The following is a 23,081-nucleotide window of genomic DNA, read 5'->3' as shown; positions in this document are numbered from 1 at the left end:
ATCACTGAATACATTATTTTTTATTACTAGACAGAAACATGTTATACTTTTTCCACTACAATTCTCTCTGAAAGTAATAATTTTCTCTTTTAACTCCTAACAAATGCTACATTTTCAAGACTGAAGGAATTATCAGTAGGCATTCTTTCTTCTCGATCTAAGTTATTTTTCTCTAAAATATGTCAAGTAAGCTTTTAAAGATTCGGGAGGGGCAGCTTCATGATTTTTTCCCTCAGTAAATTTTGAGGAGGCTGCTCTGGCTTCATGGCTTCACTGTGATCTTTCTCTCTCTTCCCTTCTTTGTTATCTTCTCCTTTTTTCATCCTCCTCACTGTCTAGAGGCTGAGGAATAAGCTGATTACCCCCAAACACATAATGTTAATTCCTTTGTTTAAACTCTCTCTCTTTCCTCGTTTCTCTTCTTCCTTTTCCCTTTTTGGTGGCACTCTTTGAGGAATCCCCTTGGCCTGCATTTCATCATTTATGAAATTTCTAAGTGTGCGTCGAATGTAAATACGAGCCAAGTCCTGTAGATTCCTGACAGCACATGGGGGGAGTCCCACTGAATCTGGTCTGCCATTATCATTCTTACTTGGCTGAACAAGCGGAGCAAATGAAACAGCAAGGATATTTTTACTTTCCCAAGTGTTTTGTCCAGTTCACATAATTTGTGTTAACTGATCCTCTATAGGCATGACTAGAATGCCTCCAACTTTTAATAATATTTTCATGTAGTTTTCATGGTCTTTCTGGACTCCGGCTCCACAATAAATTCGATCATACTGATGGCTGTCAGATGCTATTTGGAGGCAATTACCAACCACAAATGCAGGTTCACAGAACTCAAATTTATCAAAGCTATCACTATTTTTGATGAAGCTCTCCAGTTTTTCCTTGGCATATTCCACCACATCTGAATGAAGCTCAATCCCATGATTTATTCCAAAAGGACCTAAAATTAAGCCCACCATTGTACTTAAATATCCGGTTCCACTTCCCAGGTTAAGAAAAGACAATCCTGGTTGAAGTTTCAATGCTTCCATAACTTCAGAATAAATGCAAGGTGCTGACAAATGTATGTTTCCATGCTTCCAGGCTAAGTCTTTGTAAGCATTGTCTCTGTATCCTTCCAAATAGTAATCTCCACGATCAATAGCTCTGAAGGCTTGTTCCACTCTTTCAGTGCGGATATACTGAGCTTCTTTTAAGTTATCAATTAAGTCATCATTATCTTCCCCAGCACTCACAGCTCCTCCCATGATAGCATTCAAATCAAATCATAAATTTAAAAAAATAAATAAAGTTAGCAGAAATGGCTTCCAACATTGGTTTTGTTTTCCTTTTAATATTGCACTTGATTTCCAAAAATAAATTAATCCTGCGGCGGTCGGCAGGTCGGTTGGGCCCGCCGAGCTGCGCGCGGGTCCAGGCGCTAGGGCTCCGCGGGCTCCGCAGCAGCCGGCCGCCCGCCCCCGCCACAACACCACCGCCGCGCCGCCCGTGGGGAAGGGAAGGGCGGGCAGGATCCGCGGAGAAAACCCGACAGTCGCGGCCTCAGGGCCGTCGGGGACCTGAGCATGCTCAGACGGGCGCGAGCAGGAGGGCCTCCTGTTTCTTTTAATGTCTTGTAATTTTTTTCTTACACAGTGGACATTTTAATATTTTAATGGGTTAACGCCAGTTTAGCCACTGAAGTGTTTGTTCTTTAAGCTTGTTTTCAGCTAGTGTTATGACAGATTTCGTTGAATGTCAGGAGCTAAAGAAGAAGAAAGAGGCAGAGGAGGAGGAGGAGGAGGAGGAGAAAATAAAGAAAAATGAGAGAAAAAAATAAATAAAACACCTTTCCTAGTCTTTGTAGATTTGCTTTGTGCAAGTGCTCTCCTCAGAGTTTAGCCAGACTTCAATGGGCCTAAAGAACAGCCTGAGATCAAAGACTGGGATCTTCTCTGGTCTTTTTTGTGCATGTGTCTTCTCATGGGCATGCATGTAGCTTTGTGAATTCTCCCATTCACATAGGTACTCTCCAAATGCCCATCTTACCCCAGGAAATTTTCATTCTTTCATCTTGGTTATGGGTGCTTTATTGTTATGTTTTAAAGCCTTTTCTCCCAGCAGTTATGGTTTTTTGATTGTTTTCTTACAACAATTTAGCTGCCTGGCAAACCACTTCTATTTCTGAGAAAGTTGTGGGCTAAATCAGACACAGATGAACAACTGAGTCCTTCAGGCTGCCACCAGATATATATTCACTCCAATGTGGACATGAGGTTTACTCTCTTCCCTCCAGAACTGAGAACATAGACCTGCACTGTGAGTTAGAGAAAGGGTGGGAGAAGTGCCAGGAAAGGCTCCATGAGGTTTTCCAACCATTTTTAAATCGTCTTTTCCTTGATTCAGCACTTGCCCAGTTACTGCAACCATTTGCCTATTTCTAGAACTCTGAGAAAGATGATTCTGCCAGTTTTTGCTTGTTGTTCAAAAACTCTATGGGGAAATGGAACCCTGGAGCAATGCACTTTGCTGTCTCAATGATGTCAGTCTCTACGTCTGTTTTAACCTTCCAAGGAAACTGGTTTGTTAGTCCATTTCACAGTCCTGGCCTGATACTGACCCCATTACACACAGCTGTTCTTTGCTTTGAGCCTCTCAAAACACTGCTACAGAGATGGAAGAAGATGGCAGCATAGAGAGGAATGAAAGCTAGTTTTTCCCCCTGGAACAACTAATAAACAACCAGGACCAATTAGTAAATAATCTGGAATAACTGTGGGGGGACAAATGTGACTGTCCACTCATCATACACCAGCCTGAATTGGGAGGAATGCCCAAGATTGCAGGATAAATTCTGTAAGTAAAAACTGTGGACCCAAGCCAGGAGCCCCATCTCACCACAGCCTGAGCTGCAAAGCCTTGTGGTGCTAAAGAGCAGCACTCTCCAAGCAAGTGAATATAGCTGAGCTCTAACTGGGGTTTTAATTAACAAACGTGGACTGCTCAATACAAGCTACGAATCCCCAACAAGCAGACAGAGGTTTTGGGTGACGACTGACCTTGGAGAGCCAGAGGGTGACCAGGGACTGGCCCGGAAGGGGGCTTTCTGTCCCTGTTTCAGCTCAGTGGAGAAAGCCTCAGCCATTTTCAGTTCCCAGACCTCTGACCCAGACAAGGGTGGAGATAGAACAGGCAGAGAGAGACCATTTGAATGCTAATCACCTCTCCCTAGGGGATCTGTCTTCCCTAAGAGGAAAGAGGTGGGGCCCAGCTCTACTACCTGCCTTCCATTCAGAACCAGACCCCAGAGCCTGGGGGAAAACAGCCATAGGCCACACCTCCTTATACCAGTTTGGATTTACAGGCTGACAGGTGCCATCTGCTGGGCAGAAAAGCACAGTGACTTGAGGCCTCACAGGGTGTACCAATTTTCTAAGACACACCCTCAGGGAAACCGGATACTGAATATTTCTTCCTTCTGGGACCTGAGCCTGTTCTGGTCTGGGAAAACCTGATTGGGGTAACCAAGGAAACCAGATGCCCAGACAACACAGAACTACAACCTACACTAAGAAAAACGAAGTTATGGCCCAGTCAAAGGAACAAACTTACACTTCAACTGAGATACAGGAATTTAAACAACTAATACTAAATCAATTCAAAAAGTTTAGAGAAGATATGGCAAAGAGATGAAGCATATAATGAAACACTGGGCATACATAAGCGGTGAAAATATAAGTTCGAAAAAACAAAAACAACTGGCAGAATCTATGAAATGAAAGGCAAAAGCAAGAGATGAAAGATACAATGGAAAACATACAGCAGCAGATTTCAAGAGGAGAAAAGCAAGAGAAAACCACTCAAGAACTGGAGAACAAGGCCACATGAAAGCTACACAAAAGAACAGTAGAGAAAAGAATGGAAAAATACGAGCAATGTCTCCGGGAACTTAAGGACAAAATGAAAAGCAGGAATGTAAGTGTCATTGGTTCCCAGAGGAGAAGAGAAGGAAGGGAAGGGCAGAGAAAAAGCACAGAAGCAATAATAGAGGATGGAAATAATCACTGAAATTTCCCACTCTATGAAAGACATAAAATTACAGATCCAAGAAGTGCAGCGTATCCCAAACAGAATAGATCGAATAATAGACTACACCAAGACACTTAATAATCAGATTACCAAACTTCAAAGATAAAAAGAGAATCTGCTGAAACAGCAAGAGAAAAGAGACCCATCACATACAAAGGAAGCTTGATAAGGACTATGTGTGAATTTCTCAATAGAAACCACGGAGGCAAGAAGGAAGTGGGGTGGGTGATATATTAAGATACTGAAAGAGAGAAAAACCACAACCAAGAATCCTATATCTGGCAAAACTGTCCTTCAAATTGAGGGAGAGCTTAAAATATTCTCAGACAAGCAGACAATGACAGAGTTTGTGAACGAGATACCTGCTCTACAGGAAACACTACAGGAAAAACTGTTAGACAGAGAAAGAGAAAAAGGAAAAGACAGGAGTGAGAGATTGAAAACAATTTGAGAGACATTTGAGAGCAGTAGCAGCAATGTAAGTACATGAACAAAGATTACTGTGAGTATGGTGAAAGAGGAAGGTTAGGGCCATGTGGGACACCAGAACAAAATACAAAAGATAAAAACTGGGACTGTATAACTCAGTGAAACCTAGGGTGCTCAACAATTGTAATAAAAGGTACAAATATGTTTTTACATGAAGTAGAACAAATGAATGTCAATATTGCAACATTAAAAATAGGGTGGGATTGGGGGGAAAATACAATCAATGCAAACTAGAGACTATAATTAATAGAAACATTGTATTATGCTTCCTTTAATATAACAAAGGCAATATACCAAAGTTAAATGCATATGGGGGGGTAGGGGAAGGGTATGGGACTCCTGGCATTGGTGATGTTGTTGTTATTCTACTTTAGGTTAAGGCTATCTTTCCTTTTGTTGCTTTCTAGCTGTCATGTTTTGTTGTTGTTTCTCTTTTTTTCTTTTTCTTTTGTCTCTCTGCCTTCTTTGACTCTTCCTCCTTTTTGTGGAAGAAAGGAGATGTCCTTATATAGATAGTAGCGATGGTTCTGAATACGTAAATACATGACTATACAGGGAACCAACAATTGTTTACTTAGGATGGAATGTATGGTGTGTGAACAAAACTGTCTTAAAAAAATAGGTTGATGAAGAAACCTTGAGGGCACTATATGGAGTGAAATAAGACAGACACATAAAGACAAATATTGCAGGGTCTCACTGATATGAACTAAGTATAATATGTAAACTCATAGACATGAATATAAGTTACCAGGATATAGAACGTGGCTAAAGAATGGGGAGCAGTGGCTTATTATGAGTAGAATGTTCAACTAGAGTGAAATTAAATGTTTGGAAATGGACAGAGGTGATGGTAGCATATTGTGAGAATCACTAACAGCGCTGAATGGTGTGTGAAGGTGGTGTAAAGGGTAAGTTCAAAGTCATGTGTGTCACTAGAAGGCAAGGTGGAGGTTAAAAGATGGGAATGTACAAGACAGTGAATCTTGTGGTGGACAATGTCCGTAATTAACTGTACAAATATTAGAAATCCCTCTCATAAACTAAAACAAATGTATGACAGTAAATAGAAGTTAATAATAGAGGGGCATATAGGAAAAAATATATGTGCCTATTGCAAACTGTATACTACAGTTAGTAGTATTTTAACATTGTTTCATCAACAGTAACAAATGTACTATACCAAAACTATGAATCAATAATGGAGGGGGGGTGGTTAGGGGTATGGGAGGATTTGAGTTTCCTTTTTTTTTTTCTTTCTTTTCTGGAGTAATGAAAATGTTCTAAAAATTGAAAAAAAAATTAATTGTGGTGATGGATTCACAGCTGTATGATGGTACCACAGGCAATAATTGATTGTACACTTTGGATCTTTGGATAGCTGTATGGTATGTGAACAATCTCAATTAAAAAGAAAAGGAAACTAAAAAAAATTTTTTTAAATTGAAGCTCAAAAAACAAAAAGATCAAACAAACAAAAAACACTGCTACACTTAAATTTCAACTGAATTCCACACTTTCCCAAATCCTATAACAACTCTCTTTTTCTTTGTTGGTGATAGGCCTTGGGGTGTGTTCCATCCTGTTCATTGCACTGAGTCAATAAACTGACTTTATGGAATCACAGGTTTGTTCCTTGATATATGAGGCTGATTAGGCAAGGACAAAATTGTATATGGTATAATAAATACAAGTGTTGTGGAAAAAATAAAAAGAGAGGGGAGGAATAAGAAGTGTTGGGGAAGGAGCAGTTTAAGATTTAAGTAGGGTGCTTAGGGACCACCTCACTGATAAAATGACATGTGAGCAAAGACCTGAAGGAAGCAGGGATTTTATAGTCTGTATATGTGGGAAAAGAATATTCCAGGAAGAGGGAAGAACCAGTGCAAAGGTCTTGAGGAGGTCTTTTTGTATTTTTATCACATATTTTTAGTGAGGCCTACCCTGAGCATTCTTACTAAAGTTACCCCTCCTCCACTGTTACTCCCTTGTCCTGGTTTCCTTTTCTCCACAGAGCTTATCACTTCTTAATATATAATTCTGTGTTTATTATATTTGTTTTCTGTAAGGGCAAGCATCTTCGCCTGACTCATACAACCAAGTAGCCCAAGCGCCTAGCAACAGCACGTCTGGCCGGCCGGATGCACCGCACTGCTAGAAGCCCAGGGGCTGGAGCAGAGGCAGAGACGCCAAGGGAAGAAGGCGGAGACCCCCTCGCGTCGGACAGTAGAGAATTCCTACGAAGGCTCTACGGTCGTCGTCAGGGAGGAGGGAGACTTGCTGCTGGCAGCAGTGAACAGCAGCACACCCAATCACTCCAAGTTGCGGCTCACGTTGCGCTTGCGCCCACAGCAGCCCAGATGCAGGGCCGGACTGGCTGCAGCAGGCGCGCAGAAGTGAGGTTGCGCATGCGTGATGCTTCCGCGCGACATTGTTTTCGCGGGTGTGTCGGACTCCATCCTCACTTGTCTCCGTGACACCCTCACCTCCTATCTAGGGCATTAGCTCCTCCAGCTCAAGATGTTTCCGGAACTCAACAACCTTCTGAACACCACCCCTGACAGGGCGGAACAGGTAAAATGTCGCGCGTGGGGAAGGGGACGGACGCCTGCATTCCCGGATGTAGCGCAGATACTCCGGTGAGAAAGGCTCAACGTCAGCGTGCACTGAGGAGCCTGGGATTTGTAGTTAGGAGAGGGCGGCCACTGGCTTGGGCGGGAGATTTAGGCCTGCGGAAGGTGGACATTTTGACCTTTTCGCGTCTTCTGAAAAGCTGCGGGCTCCCTAAAAGCCCCCAGGAAGAATGCCTGGCAATTGGATTGGCTTATGTTCCACCGACATGTACCGAGGATCCCTGTGTAGGTCCACTGAGCTTATGGTGTCTCCGGTAAACAGAGGGGATTGCGGATCCGACCAGAGGGGGGAGAAGAGTTCAGTGCTCCTCCCTCTCCACGTTGGAGCAGCTTTTAAACAGCCCTGAGTCTTTCTCTCGCCTTTCTTGGTCTCTAATAGTGCTGCTCGCGGCTGCTAGCAGCTCACGTTTTATTCAGGTTTGCCCTCGGTCCCGCAGGTCTTGCCACTGTTTTCTCCACCCTTCCTCCAGCACTCGAGGACACTTTGCCTCAGTTTCGTATGCTTCCTTGTTTCTGTTTGATCACGGGAAAGGTTCTTTTAGAAATCTTTCACATTTTTGGCCCAGAATTACTCTCCCTGGAACAACATATCTGGCTTTGTCTTCGTAATGACATAATAAGCTCTTCAAGGTAGCCGTGATACCAAGTGTAATCCTTTTTATGTAATCTTTTTATGACCCCCATAGTGCCTGGGGAATTGTAGCTTTCAGTAGATCCTTGTGGATTTTAGTTATCCAGGGCGTCAGGTGGCTCTGGTTACCTTGCCAATTACTCCTGGCACCTCCAAAGTTCCAGGGGCCAGTGCGGAGAGATGGGGAGTAGGCATGTGCTTACACCGGGAAATGATAGCACTGGCAATCAAGGTCTGGTGCTGTAATCTTTCATATTTTATTAGTGAAAAAAATTAAAACCCAGAGAAAAGCCACTTGTCTGATGTCAAACAGCACAAAGTGGCCGGTCTGATAACCTCTTGTTCCTGACCTTCTCTGTGGTTCACTAACTGAACTAGAGTGGCTGAGCTGGGTGGCCAGGCACTGTAGAGAGGACTATTTTTAGAGGTCTTTCCAGGGCACTTGGTGATTGGAGCTGTGCGCTTGAAGCAGTGTCCAGAGCCAGTGCAAGGAGGACTTTGTTGTTGAAGGCCTCTGTCAATAGCTACTTACATATTTCCCATGCCATAGGACAGAATTGGAGTCAGAATTAGAAGTGGGGAGGAAGTTGGATCAGATGACCTTTTTGAAGGTCCCTTCCAACCCTGATAATCTGATTTTCCTTGGAGCCTGGTGTAAAAGCACCCATTGTTCAGAATCGAATTTTTCCCAAGATTAGTCCCTGAGTGACTAGGATGAGGAGTGAGGAAAAGAAAGGGTTTTATTCTCATTGAAAAAATATAATCTCCAGCTGTAAAAGTTTAGGGATGGACACAGTTGACTAGATTTCTACACTAACCTGCCATCTTCTCAACAAGTCTAATTCACCTTTTTGTGATCTTAACTTTTAGGGGAAACTGACCCTACTCTGTGATGCCAAGACAGATGGTAGTTTCCTTGTGCACCACTTCCTTTCCTTCTACCTCAAAGGTATGGGACTCGTTGATGCTGTAGAAAAAGAAACCTGAGACAAACAAACAAACAAAAAAACATACTTCAGGAAAGCAACTAGAAGAGCATTTACTAGCCAGGGCTTTGGTGTTTGGGTAGTCAAAGGGCAATTTTCTTAGGCAACAGATTGCTGGACCATCTTGTTCTCTCTCAGTCCGGCCAAGGAGTGATATGTGTTCCCTGTGTCCGTTCTGCATTCCCCTTCTCCATCCACTGCACTGGCACTGCCTGGTGGAGGTCCTTCGTGGTCTCTTGATTTGGTTGCTCCTTGGGTTTTGTGTATCTTGAGATCTCTGAGAGTTTTTTCCCAGAGATCACTTTGGCCTGGAAGTGGATGATGCTTCCTGAAGATCATAGGGAAGAAAACAGCATGGACACTGCAGTTTATCTATGGAAATACATTAGAAGAGGCTAACAGACTCATTTATCAACTCGTTCTCCTTGAGCATCTATTGTGCCAGGCAAGGATAAGAGGTAGACCTTTGGCACTCTTAGTTATAATTACAGTTTTGAAAGTGATTTTCATCTTCAGTTGATGTGATTGTCAGCATAGAAAGATTAAGAGAATCTCAGATAAATTATTAGAATTAATAAGGTTCAGTAAGATAGCAAGAGCCTTGTGTGCTCCCCTTATATCCAATTGGATATAAGATTAGTTTAAAAAATAAGTTGTATTCCTGTGCACTAACAACAAACAATTAGAAAGTATAATTTGAAAATTAAATGAAATGAACCAGGACCCAAAAGGTTAGGTATTGTACAATTCCACTTATATGAATATCTAGAATAAGCAAATTCATAAACACAGAAAGTAGATGAGGGTTACCAGGGGCTGATGAAAGAGGGAATGAGTTATTGTTTAACTTGTACAGAGTTTCTGTTTTGGGTAGTAAAAATTTGGGTAATGGATGGTGGTAATGGTAGCACAGCATTGTAAATATAATTAGTGCCACTGAAACTGTACACTTAAAAATGGTTAAAATGGGAAATTTTATGTTATGTATATGTTACCACAATAAGAAAAAGGAAATTTTTAAAAAGACATCATTTATTTACAATAGAACAAAATGTTTTAGGTACCTAGTAATACATCTAACAAAAGAAGTACATCTCAAATCAGTGAAATAAGGTGTAACTGTTACATATGAAAAAAAAAAAAAACAAAACCTGTGTTTTTGATTCAAAATGGGTATGTCAGGTTGCAAGACCTCTGGTTCTCTAGACCTGCTCAGTGCTTTGATATCCGGAGGTTTGATGTGTATAAGACTGGTTGTAAGCAAAGGTTTATTAAAAATAAATTATTTTGTTTTCTAGCTAATTGTAAAGTCTGCTTTGTGGCACTCATCCAGTCCTTCAGTCACTACAATATCGTGGGACAGAAGCTGGTAAATATTTCAGACCTCTGTGGTGTAGTGGGGTCCTGAGTGAGTGTGTACCTTCTGCATCTGAGCATGTCTAAGGCTGGGTTTTCCTGTTTGGGTTTTAGAAAACTTAGCAAAGGAGGGACTAAGGAAATCTTGAGTTCCTGAACCCTTTAGCTGAAGGGCTAAGGCAGCATATCTGCATATTTTATTAATTTAGAGTTTGTAGAACAGTTGTGTGGTTTGGGTTTATTAATTGATCTAGCCCTTCTGCTGATTTCAGGGCGGTTAAGAAGAAAACATAGTTGCCAGTGGAATTGAAATCAGTGTGGTTCCTGCGGAGTTGGAGATCACAGCTTGGTCTCCCATGGTCTCTCCTCAAATCCAGAGCTTGGAATCCAAATGTGGGGAGAGGTGCTTTTGTTGCCCAGTTTTCAGGATGATCTTTGCCTCCCTCTCACCTCATAAGATGCAGGCCGGTGAGCCTCCTGGCCTACCCTTTGCCTTTACGCATTACCTGTGACAAAGTGGACTCACTGCCTGAAGGGAGCTCAAAGGAGATGGCCTATTTTTTACTGCCCAGCCACCCTCAGAGAGGGAGAGAACCAGGCCACCCATCCACAGTGATTTTTAAAATCCCAATATTACTGTTGGGCCAAGTTACCTTCCCTATTATAAATAAATGAGGTGGTGAGATAAAGAGTAGACTCTTTCTTTCCAATCATTTACAGAGAAGGAAGAAGTTTCTGCGTTAGAGGTCAGGGCATGAACTCAAAGGAATGGTCATGTCCACAATAGATGTTGCATTCCAGTCTCTGAAGCATGTCTCTAAGGCCCTAGCATCTGGGTATTTCTGGGAGAGAAAGATGTGTACTGTCATGTCCCAATTGGCTACTTTTTCTATTACCTGTGAATCAGGCAGGAATGGCATATGCAGTTCTTGGCATTTGCAGTACTGGAGTATGTGCTTCACAGAAGTAGAATAGTAATGAGCAAGAACAAAGGTGTTGATCAGGTCTTTCTCCCTGCCAGCGACAGCTGTTGTAGTATATGGTCTTGAATAGGAGAGGACACTGGGTGTTTGTCATATGAATAAACATTTGAGACCTGGTCCAGGTATGTGGGGAATCAGAAGAGTTCCATGTCACCTGTTTCTGTACAGATAGAGTAGTGTGTTGCAAAACTAGAGCATGTCGTCCCAGATAAAGATCCCTGGGTATTTGTTGGAATGCTGATTCCCTGGCTCTACTCCCAAAGCTGCTGGTTCTGTAGGTCTAGAGTGGAGCTCAGGTATCTGCAGTTGACTCACGTTTCTCAAGGGATTCTTACTCAGGTGGTTCATGTAGAACCATATTTGAGAAGAGTCCTGGTCTAGAATAAGGGTTGGCAAACTACTGCTCATGTCCCATTTTTGTAAATGAAGTTTTATTGCAACCAAGCCACACTCATTCATTTATGAATTATCTGTGGCTGCTTTTGTGCTACAGTGGTATATTTGAGTAGTTGCAACAGAGACTGTATGGCCTATAAAGCCTAACATATTTACTCTTTAGCTCTTCATGGAAAAAATTTGCTGACCTCTGAACTAGTGTCAAGAGTTCATGTTGCCCTGTTTCATCACTTGTAACGAAAGTATCAGACTAATGCAAAATAATGGGGAAAACTGTATATGTGTGTAGAGTTTATGGGAACTCTGTCCTATCTCCATGATTTTTCTATAGATCTATAGCTGCTCTAATAAAAAACAAAAAAATTCCCCCCCAAAAAAAGAGTTCATGTCCACTAATCCTGAGGGAAGCATTTGTTCAGTTACAGAGAAAAACTTACCTGTGATGAGTTCTTATTCTGTATCAGACAACCTGACAAATGTATTCCATGAGTTATGTTATTTAAGACCTTAAAACAATCCTGAGGTCCTATATCACTGATGGGGAAATAAGCACAGAGGGTTAGTGGAATTCAAAGCCAAAGCCTGGCTCTTTCTTCTGTGCCACCATTTTCTAGATACTGATCATTTTCCCGTTGTCTTACTGTTATTCATTTTTGTTTTTAAATATGCTGAACTTTGTAAATACATGCTTTTAAAAAGGAAATTTTATATCACTACTGTAAATTAAAAAAACTGTATTGGCAAATCATAAACATGATATATAAACAAAAGAGGGTACATTTTTAAAAAATGTGACATCTAAATATAAATGCACATCTGAAAATGGAATGGGGGCTGTGGATTGGGAGCCCCAAGGGAAAGAAGGCATGGGCCCCATACTTAGTGTGGACAGGTAACGTGTTTGCAGGGTTTGGAATGTATCCTGTGCCCTCTTGTGAGCTGTGTGTCTTGCCTCTCTGATGGGCTCCCTCCAGGGCACAGTAAGTCTTTCTCATCTTTGTCATGTTTAGGGTGTCAGCCTGACCACTGCACGGGAGCGCGGGCAGCTTGTTTTCCTCGAGGGTCTCAAGTCTTCGGTGGAACTCTTCTTCCGGGCCCAGGAGGAGACACACCCCCTGCAGTTTCTCAGGTCAGTGATCCTGCAGCCCATCCTTGAGGTGCACACCTGGTAGATGGGCCCAGACAAGGGCTGCTGTGTGATTCCTTCTTCTCATTGTGTAGGAAGACAGAGCTGACTTCTGGAGTCAGACGTTTCCCTGACATTATTGGAAAGCTCTTGGCTCTTATCACAGGGCAGAGGGTGTACAGTTGTCCTAAAAGCAATAGCTAGTGTTATTTGCTGGGAATAGGGCAGAGCTTTTTGCTTTGCTGTTTCTCAGCCCTGACTGCAGAGCCTTAGCACTTACCTTTGCTCTGTTCTTGGTTTGATATAGGGGTTAGGAAACTACAACCCATGGGGTAGCCACCTGTTGTTATTAAAAAAAAAAAAAAAAAGTTTTATTGGAACATTGTCATATTCATCCATTTACATGTCCCTGGCTGCTTTTGTGCTGTAACAGCAAAGCTGAGTAGTTGAGGCAGAGACCATATGGCCTGGAAGCCTAGAATGTTTACTGTCTGGCTTTTTTTTTTTTTTAGTCGATGTTACAGTTTTATTTTTATTTTTATTATTATTTTTTTTAATCTTCATTTGATTGAGATATATTCACATACCACGCAGTCATACAAAACAAATCGTACTTTCGATTGTTTACAGTACCATTACATAGTGGTACATTCATCACCCAAATCAATCCCTGGCACCTTCATTAGCACACACACAAAAATAACAAGAATAATAATTAGAGTGAAAAAGAGCAATTGAAGTAAAAAAGAACACTGGGTACCTTTGTCTGTTTGTTTCCTTCCCCTATTTTTCTACTCATCCATCCATAAACTAGACAAAGTGGAGTGTGGTCCTTATGGCTTTCCCAATCCCATTGTCACCCCTCATAAGCTACATTTTTATACAACTGTCTTCGAGATTCATGGGTTCTGGGTTGTAGTTTGATAGTTTCAGGTATCCACCACCAGCTACCCCAATTCTTTAGAACCTAAAAGGGTTGTCTAAAGTGTGCATAAGAGTGCCCACCAGAGTGACCTCTCGGCTCCTTTTGGAATCTCTCTGCCACTGAAGCTTATTTCATTTCCTTTCACATCCCCCTTTTGGTCAAGAAGATGTTCTCCGTCCCACGATGCCAGGTCTACATTCCTCCCTGGGAGTCATATTCCACGTTGCTGTCTGGCTTTTAAGAAAAAGTTTGATGTTCAGCAGCACAGGTCTGAGATTGGTTTTCCTGCTTCTCATCCCTTATGAACATCAGCTACAAACATAGCTGTGTGCAGTCCCCTCCTGTCTGCTGTTCTTCCTCTACCACCAAAGAGTCCCCACAGGAACTCTCCTCACTGCCCCTCTCTCTGACATACCCTCTTGCAGGGGATGGAGGCAGCATGGAGTCAGAGTCCTGGTACCCTGACCCTGGACTCCTGACCTTGCACACATCCCTCAGGATCTCTGAACCTTGATCTCTTCTTCTGAACAATGAGACTGGTTACAACTGCCCCCTAAAGTTGTGGGAAGTAGTTCTCTCTGTTTTCGGTGAGGATAACCCAATGCCAGTGGCCCACCCTTGGAGCATGGGACAGTAGGACAGTTGCCTTGGGCCTTGTGCTCTCTTGCTTTTTGAGTCTCCACCCATTGCTGAGAAATAATTTGTGAAGCTAGTCATTAAGGAAGATGGAGATAGCTAGGTCACCTTGTGTCAGAAACAGAACAGTTCTGTTTAGTGTACAGGCGGCCCTTAGACAACTCCTCCTCACTGCCAATACACCTGAATTGCCATTTAATTTTTCATACCTAGGTATGACCTCCTGGGAAGGCTTCTTCTGCAGGTCCAATTCAAGTTAATCTTTAGCTTATGGGTCGAGAGCCTCTATGATATTGCTAAAGGGCCCCAGAGACTATTTTTGTGTCCCCCAGTTTCTAGCACAGTGCTTTGTACCTAGGAATCCTCAGTAAATATTTAAGTTGGATAAAACTTATTCATGCATGTATGCATGCCTTTCTTTCCAACCAGATTATAAACTCCGTGGTGCCAAGGCTTGTGATATAGCTCTTTGCCTCCCCCCAGCCCTTTCTCGTGGTGCTGCGCATCCCAGATAAGTTTTGGTAGTGAGAGTGTACGCTCTGGTGACTTTTGCCCTGTGTATCCAGGGAGGCCAACACTGGGAATCTGCAGCCATTGTATGAGTTTGTGCAGGAGGCCCTGAAGCCCGTGGACGGTGAGGAGACTGCATGGAAGTACCCGGTGCTACTGGTGGATGATCTCAGTGTGCTGCTGAGCCTGGGCATGGGGGCAGTGGCCGTGCTGGACTTTGTCCAGTACTGCAGAGCCACTGTGTGCTGGGAACTAAAGGTACGATGGGCCCTGCTTTCTGTGCTCCCTCCTGTGACCTTTGCAAGCCCAGACAGATCCAGACCTCACTTGTTTGCAGTGATCTTTTCTTTTCACTTTGTTTGGGGTTTTGGCTTTACTCTGGCATTCTCAGAAATCTTTTGGTTCACCCACCCTGCTTGTCACTGCTAAAAAATAAAACCCTCAAAATTGAAGGAATGATCACAGCACTGTCTTTGATGGGACCAGCCATGTGCGGTACTGCTGCCATCTCCCTTCTGCCACACATTGCCTGTGTGACCTGAGGCAAGTTATTCTCATCTCTTAGTGTATTTTGAAGATCACCTGAGATAATGGGTATAGACTGCTCTAAAAATTGTGAGGTGCAGTACAATTAGAGGATATTCCCTTTGTTACCAAATTCTGAGGCAAGAATATAATTTTGCCATAATGGAGTTATGAACAGTTACTGTAAACCAACTAATAAAAAAGAAATGGCAGAGGTGCTTACTTCACTGGAACCTGACTGTAGGAATTGAGATGAAGCTTGTAACATATGAACACAGTGGCTGGCCCTCAGTGGCTGCTCTTCAATGTGGTGGCGCAACTGGTTGGAACCTGTGGACATTTTCATGGTGTGGTCAGGCTGGCAGTGCAGAGCCATTGGAGAAGTGAGCTAAGTGAGTTAGTCAGGTGTGGAACTATCTAGGAATGCGTGTTGGGTACTCCTGTGTGCCAAGTCCTGCCTGGGAGATGTGTTTAGGGAAACTTCTAAGGCTGTCGAGGCTTAGAGTCTCAGGGTCAGGAACCAGGGTAACGTGGAGAGAATGGAAGGCGGAGGAAATGCAAGGGGTTTGGAGGGCACAGTTGGTAACAGAACTGGGGTTGAAAGTGAAGTAGGCAAAGCCAACTCCCATGGCTCAACCTGGCTCTGTGGCCCACTACTGCCCTTTTTTTTTTTGTAAAATGGTTACTTTTAGTTGAAATAGTAAGTCTTGGGCATAGTTCAAAATAAATAAATAAATAAATAAAACAAGAAAGAAAGAAACTTTAGCAAAGATTAATTGCCTCTCTCCCTGCAATGTGCATCCTTCCAAAGAGTTTCTGCAGTTATGGACATATTTTCATGTACTTTTGTCTCCTTACCTTTTTCTTCACATTATTAGTAACCTCCCATCGCCACTGTCTGTTACTTCTTTTTTCCTGTAACACTACAACAGTATATTTTGGTGTCTGTTGCCTGAAAACAGAATGCATGGATCTGCTTCATTCTTTTTAACAACTGGGCAGTATTCCTTTATTTAAGGGGACCCCTTTGATGTGTTTGACCTTCCCTTCCACTTCTGCTCAGCTCACTCCTACTTGTCCTTCAAGACTCAGCTCCGATGTCTCCAACTCTTGACTGCCTCTCCAGGGTGAACAGGATGCCTCTTTTTTGGTCTCCCTTAGCCCTCCATACCCCCTTCTCTCCTTGCATTGTCATCCTGTATTGTATGTCTCTGTCTCCAGGGCCTGCACCTCTCGCCTCTTATCTCCACTGTGGGGTCTGGAACACAATAAGTGCTTAGGAACTGTTGACTGGGTGAATTGGTGCCTGGCAGTGTGGTGACACTTAGAATAACATTAAGGAATTAAGGAGAGAGAGCTCATTTTGAAGATGACATGTGAGCTTGGTTTTAGATTGAGTTGGAAGTACAGGTTGGACACATGGTGAAACTGTCCAGTGGATGATTAGAATTAGGGTCCTGGAGCCCAGGCAGGTCCTTCCCATAGAGGGGATGGTACAGTAGCAGGGAGGGTGATCAGTGAGAGGAAGTGCAGGGGCCTGGGGGGACTGAGAACCCAGTGCTCTGTGATCCTTGTGTCCCTTCCAGTCAGGAGCAGGTTTCCATCTTGTATCTGTGATGCAGGGAAACATGGTGGCCCTTGTGCATGACAGTGGAGACGCTGAGGATGAGGAGAACGACTTGCTGCTGAATGGCCTCAGTCACCAGAGCCACCTGATCCTGCGGGCCGAGGGCCTGGCCACCGGCTTCTGCAGGGACGTGCATGGGCAGGTGTGCAGGGGCTGGGGCCTGGGGCTGGGTGGGCAATGGGCTGCTTGCTTCTGTGCCTTTGAGTCTGCTTATGGGATGATCTTGGAGCTAAGGGGTTGCCTGTTTGGGGTATTCCTTAGGTAGAAGGGAAACCTTGGAAGTTGTGTGAATGGAAGTCAGAGACCTGCTCCAGATAGTGCTTATCCACATGGACCAGTGCTGGTTTTCCATGATGGTCCCATATGTGACCAAAGTGGAGCTCTCCTAAAGAGGAGACAGCTGTCTGGAGTGGAATACAGGGATCATACTATCAAATATCAGCAGAATTCCTCTGCAGTACTGCAGCAGGCTTTGTATATTCAGAACAGTGCTGTTCCTTTTAAAATACAGACTTGGGGAGGCCATACCCATGGACCACTCCTGCCCCAATTGTCACCCCTCTCTAGGTTTGGAGTACTTTGAAGCTGAGAGTCCTACCCTGGGAGAGAGGTCGGATTCTGCTGCTGGGAGGGACTACTGGGGTTCTCTCCTTTCTGAAACTTCTCCTTTAGAATCACTCCAAAGCCTCCACCACAGCTTTCAGATTAACTTCATGTTAACCACTCTTGACCCAGTTAAGGTGGGTGAGAGTTTGGTCCAGAGTCATTCAAAGGCAAATCTGGTAGGTAAAGCAAATGAGCAAGCCCAGAAATTCTGTGTTGGCAGTATCTGTGGACACAGTGTGAGGAGACGGACTGTGGCAGCCTGTGGCCTGTCTGAAGCATTTGAGTCAATGGAAGCGTCATCAAGCCTTCCTGAGCTTTGAATGTGAATGTGCAAATTCTAAAGTCAGTCTAGCCAAGAAGTACAAAACTATGCATAGAAAAAGGACCAAAGGGAAATACATAAAGTACTTTAAGGATTTTTCTCTGGACAATTTCTTTTCTTCTAAGATTTCACTTTTTTTTTTTTTTTTTTTTTTAACTCCCTTTGTCTTCCTTTATCACATTTTCTGTAATGAGCAAAAATCATTTTTGTAAGGGAGGGAGACACCTTTATTTTTAGCTGGCATAGGCTTTGTTTTAGAAGTCAGCCCCATTACTTCATGGCACACCTAACTGCAGGTCTCATCACAGCCTCAGTTTAAGGTCCTGGAGGAGGCAGGGGAGGATTCAGAATGGAGTGTACTTGGGGTGACTGCTCCCCTTTCATTCTTCACCCTGTCTCTGTAGCTAAGGATCCTGTGGAGAAGACCATTGCAGCCCACAGCCCAGCAGGATCGGAGCCTCACTTACCAGTACAAGATACAAGACAAGAATGTTTCCTTTTTTGCCAGAGGAATGTCTCCCGCTATTCTGTGACTTGATTTAGAAGCAGCTGAAACTACCTTGGACTGTTTTTGGATGCAAAAGATAAAGCAACCTAGCAGGAATTGATCTTGCTGCCTTTGTAGTAGTATTTCAGGCTGGACTGGCAGCGCTCCTGTGACCCATGGATGGTTGCATGGTGCTCTGGGCCCTGTTCAGAAAACACAACATGGAATCCATGGCCTTGCCTCTGCTGAGGGAGAAGCTGGATATTGAATCCTGTTGAAAGGGGTCCTTTGGAGCCTTCCATATAAATACACTCTGGTCCCAACTGTCCATTTTTTGTGATTGTATCTTTCAGAGCCAGAGTGGTTATGAATGTGCCAGCCAGGAGACAGTCCTGGGAGGTGTCCTTGGCAGGCGTCCAAGGTGACAACTAGGATAATTGTGGCTAGCGTAAAGTGAGTTCCCACGTCTTGGCTTCACATGGGTTGTCTCATTTAATTTTCACCTTCATCCTGAAAGAGTATTTTCCATTTGAATCCAGTGAGGAAACTGGCTTAGAAAGGTTTGGAAGCATGTTCAGGTTGTAGAGCAGTCTGTAAGAGCTGGGGCCTAACTCCAAATCCCTTACTTGTTGACTGATTGGCAAGGGACCTGGAGGCAGGCTCCCCACCCAGTTCAGACCTCCAGGTTCTCCTGTTTGTCCCAGCCTTGCCCGCACACCAGTGAATCCTGATCATCATGGGCCTGCCACCAGAGCCTTGGTTACCTGGCTCCATGTAGGGCATGGTGGGCATGGCCGTGGTGAGAGGGGTAAGGAATGCTTTTGCCCCCAAGCGGCATAGGTCCTTCACCTGTGAAGACTGCAGGAGGTGAGCTCCCACCCTAGCACCCTGTAGATGGCCTCTTGTCCCATGCAGCCTCTCAGTCAAGGTCACCTCAGAGTGGACACCAGGAGTATTCCCTTAAAATGGGTGCATTTTATTGTATGTATATTATATCACAATGAATTTGATTTTAAAAATAAATAAAATGAAAAAAAAAAACACATTGCTTTATAGTGCACTAGGAAATTTGATATCTGTTATTTAATTTTAAATTTTTACATTTTTTAGTCTTTGTAAAAGGAACTAGCACCTGCCTCCCCGAGCTTCCAACTATACTGATTCTGCTGTATTGGTCATCTCACTGAAACAGTGACTGCTTTTTTTTTCTCAAAATACTGCAGACCTGAGTATTTTGAGGTAGTTGAGTATTTGAAATTTATGAATGTAAGTAACTTAAGGGAAAGTAGTAATTAAAAAACCTAACAATTATTTTATTAATACTTCAGTGATCGTAAAAACTTCATAGGAGCTTCAGTTCTTGCAAGACAGAACGTTTTTCACATGATATGAATGCTGCTATTATGTTTTTTCATTTAACTTATAAATATTTTCACTGAACTTTTCATGTTTAATTGCTACATAGCATTTTATGGTGTCCGCATACTCCAGTTTGCTTAGCTATTCTCTGGGCACGTAAGTTCCAGTTTTTACAGTTATGCTATTGTGAATTTTATTTACTATTGAGGGGCACAGGTATTTGTTTCCTTAGGACATTCATTCATTCATTCAACATATACTGAGCACCTTCTATATGGCAGGCTGCCCTAGTCACTCAGGAGCTGGCAGTGACAACAGATCTTTACCTCATGGGGCTAACATTCCATAGGGGAGACCATCAACAAAATTGAGAAGTAAAATTTGCAGAGCGTTAGACCATGGTAATTGCTATAAATAAAGCCAAGAAGGGGAGTATGAAAAGTGAGGAAGATGAAAGTTTAGAGTCTACTCTTCAAAGTAGACTTTCTGAATTAAAGCATGAACTGGCCCTCATACATTATACGTTGCTTTTCAGAATGACGGAGCCACTTAACAATGATATATAGGTTTTCTTCCACTGACTTTGGATTTATTTTCCATTAATTTCATAGTTATATACAGTTGTGTGAAAATGGACAGTTCTTTGATGAATAGGATGTAATTTTCTGTCTATTTTCTCACGTGTACAGAATCTGTTCCTCACCTTTGATCACTTATCAGTTGAAATCTGAGGGTCAACTTTATTTTATTAATTTTTTGTAATATTTTGGAAAATAAGATTTTATCAGTCTTTATAGATATCTTCCTACATTCTGACTTGTAAAACATTTTATCTTCCTTAGAAACATTTGTTTAATATTCAGATATTCATTAGTTTATCAAGAAGTATTTGTAGAATATTTGTTTTATGTAAGACATTTTAATGACATATTGGAAAGCAATCCAAAAACACCTGCTGCAGTCTAGTGGGAGAGAAAACAGCTCAAAGCAATGCTGCAGTGGAGAAGTTGAGGAGGGCCATAAAAATGACTCGGGTAACATGAGGCTGATGTTAACAGCTAATACCAGTTATTCCCCCCTTCTTTTTTTTTTTTTTAAGTTGGGGAGCAGAGAATTGGGGAAGAGTTTATGGAGGCAATGCTATTTGAATAAGACCTTGGACTGTTCCTATTTTGTCTCTGATGGTATGTTAGTTCTTCAGAACTAAGAAATGTATTTTTCTTCCTCACTGGAATGAAACTGCTATTTAAAATTTTTTTTTTCCTATTTTTACAACAATTTTAAAAATATGCTTAACATTTTGATCCATTTAGAATTTACTACTGTATTGTACTGTAATTTGTCTCCATGCTGATAATTAGATAATCCAACAGCATTTATTGAAAAGTAATTTTCCTTTCTCTTTCTGTGATTTAGATTTATTATACATAAATTTCTTACAGTGGAACTTTTCTGAAATCATTCTATTTGGTAGTAGGTATTAAAAGGTTAGAGTGTATGTTTGCTATCAAGAATTTATTAAAAGGATATTGTGTTGACATTCATCCTGATGAATTTCACCAGTGCTTTGTCAAGCTCTATAAAGTCATCTTCAGGGATTTTTTTTTTCTCTTTTTATTGCAGTTTAATGATTTTATTTAAAAAAGGAATCAGTTCATTTGCTACCCTTTATTCAATGCTTTTTGTTATTGAAGGGAAAAGGAATTATCTTTGTTGATATTTTTAAATGGTATCTGACAGGAATGCAGTTGACTTTTTAAAATTAATAGCTTATCCTACAGTTTTTGTAAACTATTTCTTCTCAATACTTTTCTGATTGAGATTCTTAAGCTCTCGAGATATTGCTAACATCTGCAAAAAATACCAGCCTTACAGTTTTCCCCTTAAATAACTTTAATCAACATTTAAAGATGTGTTACATAGGAGTGTTGGGAAGGTATTCATTGTAAAATTTTTGTTTTCAAAGGAATATAAAGCATTTTATATAGTAATTCTTGATTTTAAAGTATATATTTTTAATTATCAAGTTAGTTAATTAACAGCAGTCACTTTGGAGAGGAATGGGAGAAAGAAATGTACTTCCTCTGCCCCTGTGCCCCCATTTTTAAGAGTTTAATCAGTAAATGTTGAATTCTGTGGACTTTCTCAGCCTCATTGAGAGAACGGCACTGTTTTTCCTGTGGATGTGGTGAGCATGGTAATACTTCTCTTTGTTTGATGAGCTTTGAGTTCCTCTTACTGTCTTATTGGTATTTATTGTGTTTTCTATAACCTGCTGTTTATGTTATGCTAGCTAAGATTTTTCTTTTTTATTAATGTGATATTGTAGCACCTATATTTTTGAGTGAAGATGACCTATAATTTGAGTGTGTATGTGTGTGTGATCTTGGTCAAGGGTGAGGATCAGAACAATATATGCCTCATAAACTATGTTAAGAAATTTATCTTTTATATACTTTGAAATTCTTAATGTTTTCCATTCCAATTTAGGACTTGTATTAGTCAAAGTCAGGTAACTGGGGGGGGGGGGGGTAATTTTTAAATTTTTCTTTGTTATTGATCTGTATTTATGGTTACTTTTCTTTGTTGTGTCACTTTTAGTACTGTTTATTTCTGAAATAGTTATCCATTTTCTTTGTTTTTCTGAAAAAATATTTGCAAATCATATATACAATAAGAGACTTGTATCCAGAATATATAACTCAATAATAAGATTCTGTATATAGATTCTTACAACTTAATAATAATGAGACAAAGAACCCAATTTTTAAAATGGACAAAAGATTTGAATGGACTTTTTACCAAAACAGACATAAGAATGGTTAATAAGCACATGAAAAGATGCCCACCATCATCAGTTATTAGGGGAATACAGATTAAAAACACAAGATAGCATTACACAACCACTAAAATGACTATATAAAAAAGAAAGATAACAAGCATTAGTAAGGATGTGGAGAAATTGGAACCCTCATACATTGCTGATGAGCATGTAAAATGGTGCAGCTACTTTGAAAATCTTTTGGCAGTTTCTTAAAATGTTAAACATAGATTACTAAAAGACCCACCTCTTCCACTGCTAGGTATCTAACCAAGAGAAATGAAAACATATGTCTGCACAAAGAAATTGTACATAAATGTTCATAGCAACGTAAGTATATAAATATTCATTGTAGTCAAAAAGTTTCCACCACCCAAATGTCCATCCACAGATGAATGGATAAACAGATTGTGATATATCCATATAATGGAATGCTATTTGGCAATAAAAAGGAACAGACTACCGATACTTGCTACAACATGGATAAACCTCAAAACATTACGCTAGATAAAAAAGACCATGTATTGTATGATTCCATTTATATGAGATGTTCAGAAAAGGCAAATCTATAGAGACAGACACT

General features: G+C 41.6%; 2 protein-coding genes across 3 annotated transcripts; one reads left to right on the top strand and one right to left on the bottom strand.

The window, feature by feature from the left end:
• Window positions 1-659: 659 nt before the first annotated feature.
• On the bottom strand, window positions 660-1,508 carry LOC119528681 (protein-L-isoaspartate O-methyltransferase domain-containing protein 1-like). Its single transcript, XM_037828980.1, has one exon. The coding sequence runs from the start codon at window positions 1,257-1,259 to the stop codon at window positions 660-662; it is 600 nt and encodes a 199-aa protein (XP_037684908.1). The 5' UTR covers window positions 1,260-1,508.
• Window positions 1,509-6,937: 5,429 nt separating this feature from the next.
• Window positions 6,938-22,847, top strand: ELP6 (elongator acetyltransferase complex subunit 6). 2 transcript variants are annotated; one of them, XM_037849815.1, is made up of 7 exons: window positions 6,938-7,143; window positions 8,704-8,782; window positions 10,118-10,188; window positions 12,565-12,683; window positions 14,808-15,009; window positions 16,899-17,045; window positions 18,236-22,847. In XM_037849815.1, exons 1-7 carry the CDS (start codon window positions 7,090-7,092, stop codon window positions 18,362-18,364), a joined length of 801 nt encoding a protein of 266 aa, XP_037705743.1. In that variant the 5' UTR covers window positions 6,938-7,089; the 3' UTR covers window positions 18,365-22,847. The 2 variants fall into 2 exon arrangements, with proteins under 2 accessions (XP_037705743.1, XP_037705744.1); XM_037849816.1 differs by lacking the exons at window positions 8,704-8,782; window positions 10,118-10,188.
• Window positions 22,848-23,081: the final 234 nt, after the last annotated feature.

Source organism: Choloepus didactylus, chromosome 1 (genome assembly GCF_015220235.1).
Source record: "Choloepus didactylus isolate mChoDid1 chromosome 1, mChoDid1.pri, whole genome shotgun sequence".
In the NCBI taxonomy this organism is placed as follows: domain Eukaryota; kingdom Metazoa; phylum Chordata; class Mammalia; order Pilosa; family Megalonychidae; genus Choloepus; species Choloepus didactylus.
Note: the sequence above shows the minus strand (reverse complement) of the source record. Positions and strands in the feature narration are given on the sequence as shown.

Excerpts from the sequence above, each read along its gene's own strand:
- LOC119528681 (XM_037828980.1), bottom strand. The coding sequence starts at position 1,259 with ATGGGAGGAGCTGTGAGTGCTGGGGAAGATAATGATGACTTAATTGAT.
- ELP6 (XM_037849815.1), top strand. The coding sequence starts at position 7,090 with ATGTTTCCGGAACTCAACAACCTTCTGAACACCACCCCTGACAGGGCG. Across the intron at positions 10,189-12,564 it reads ATATCGTGGGACAGAAGCTG|GGTGTCAGCCTGACCACTGC; the intron begins GTAAATATTTCA and ends TGTCATGTTTAG. Across the intron at positions 15,010-16,898 it reads CTGTGTGCTGGGAACTAAAG|GGAAACATGGTGGCCCTTGT; the intron begins GTACGATGGGCC and ends TCTGTGATGCAG.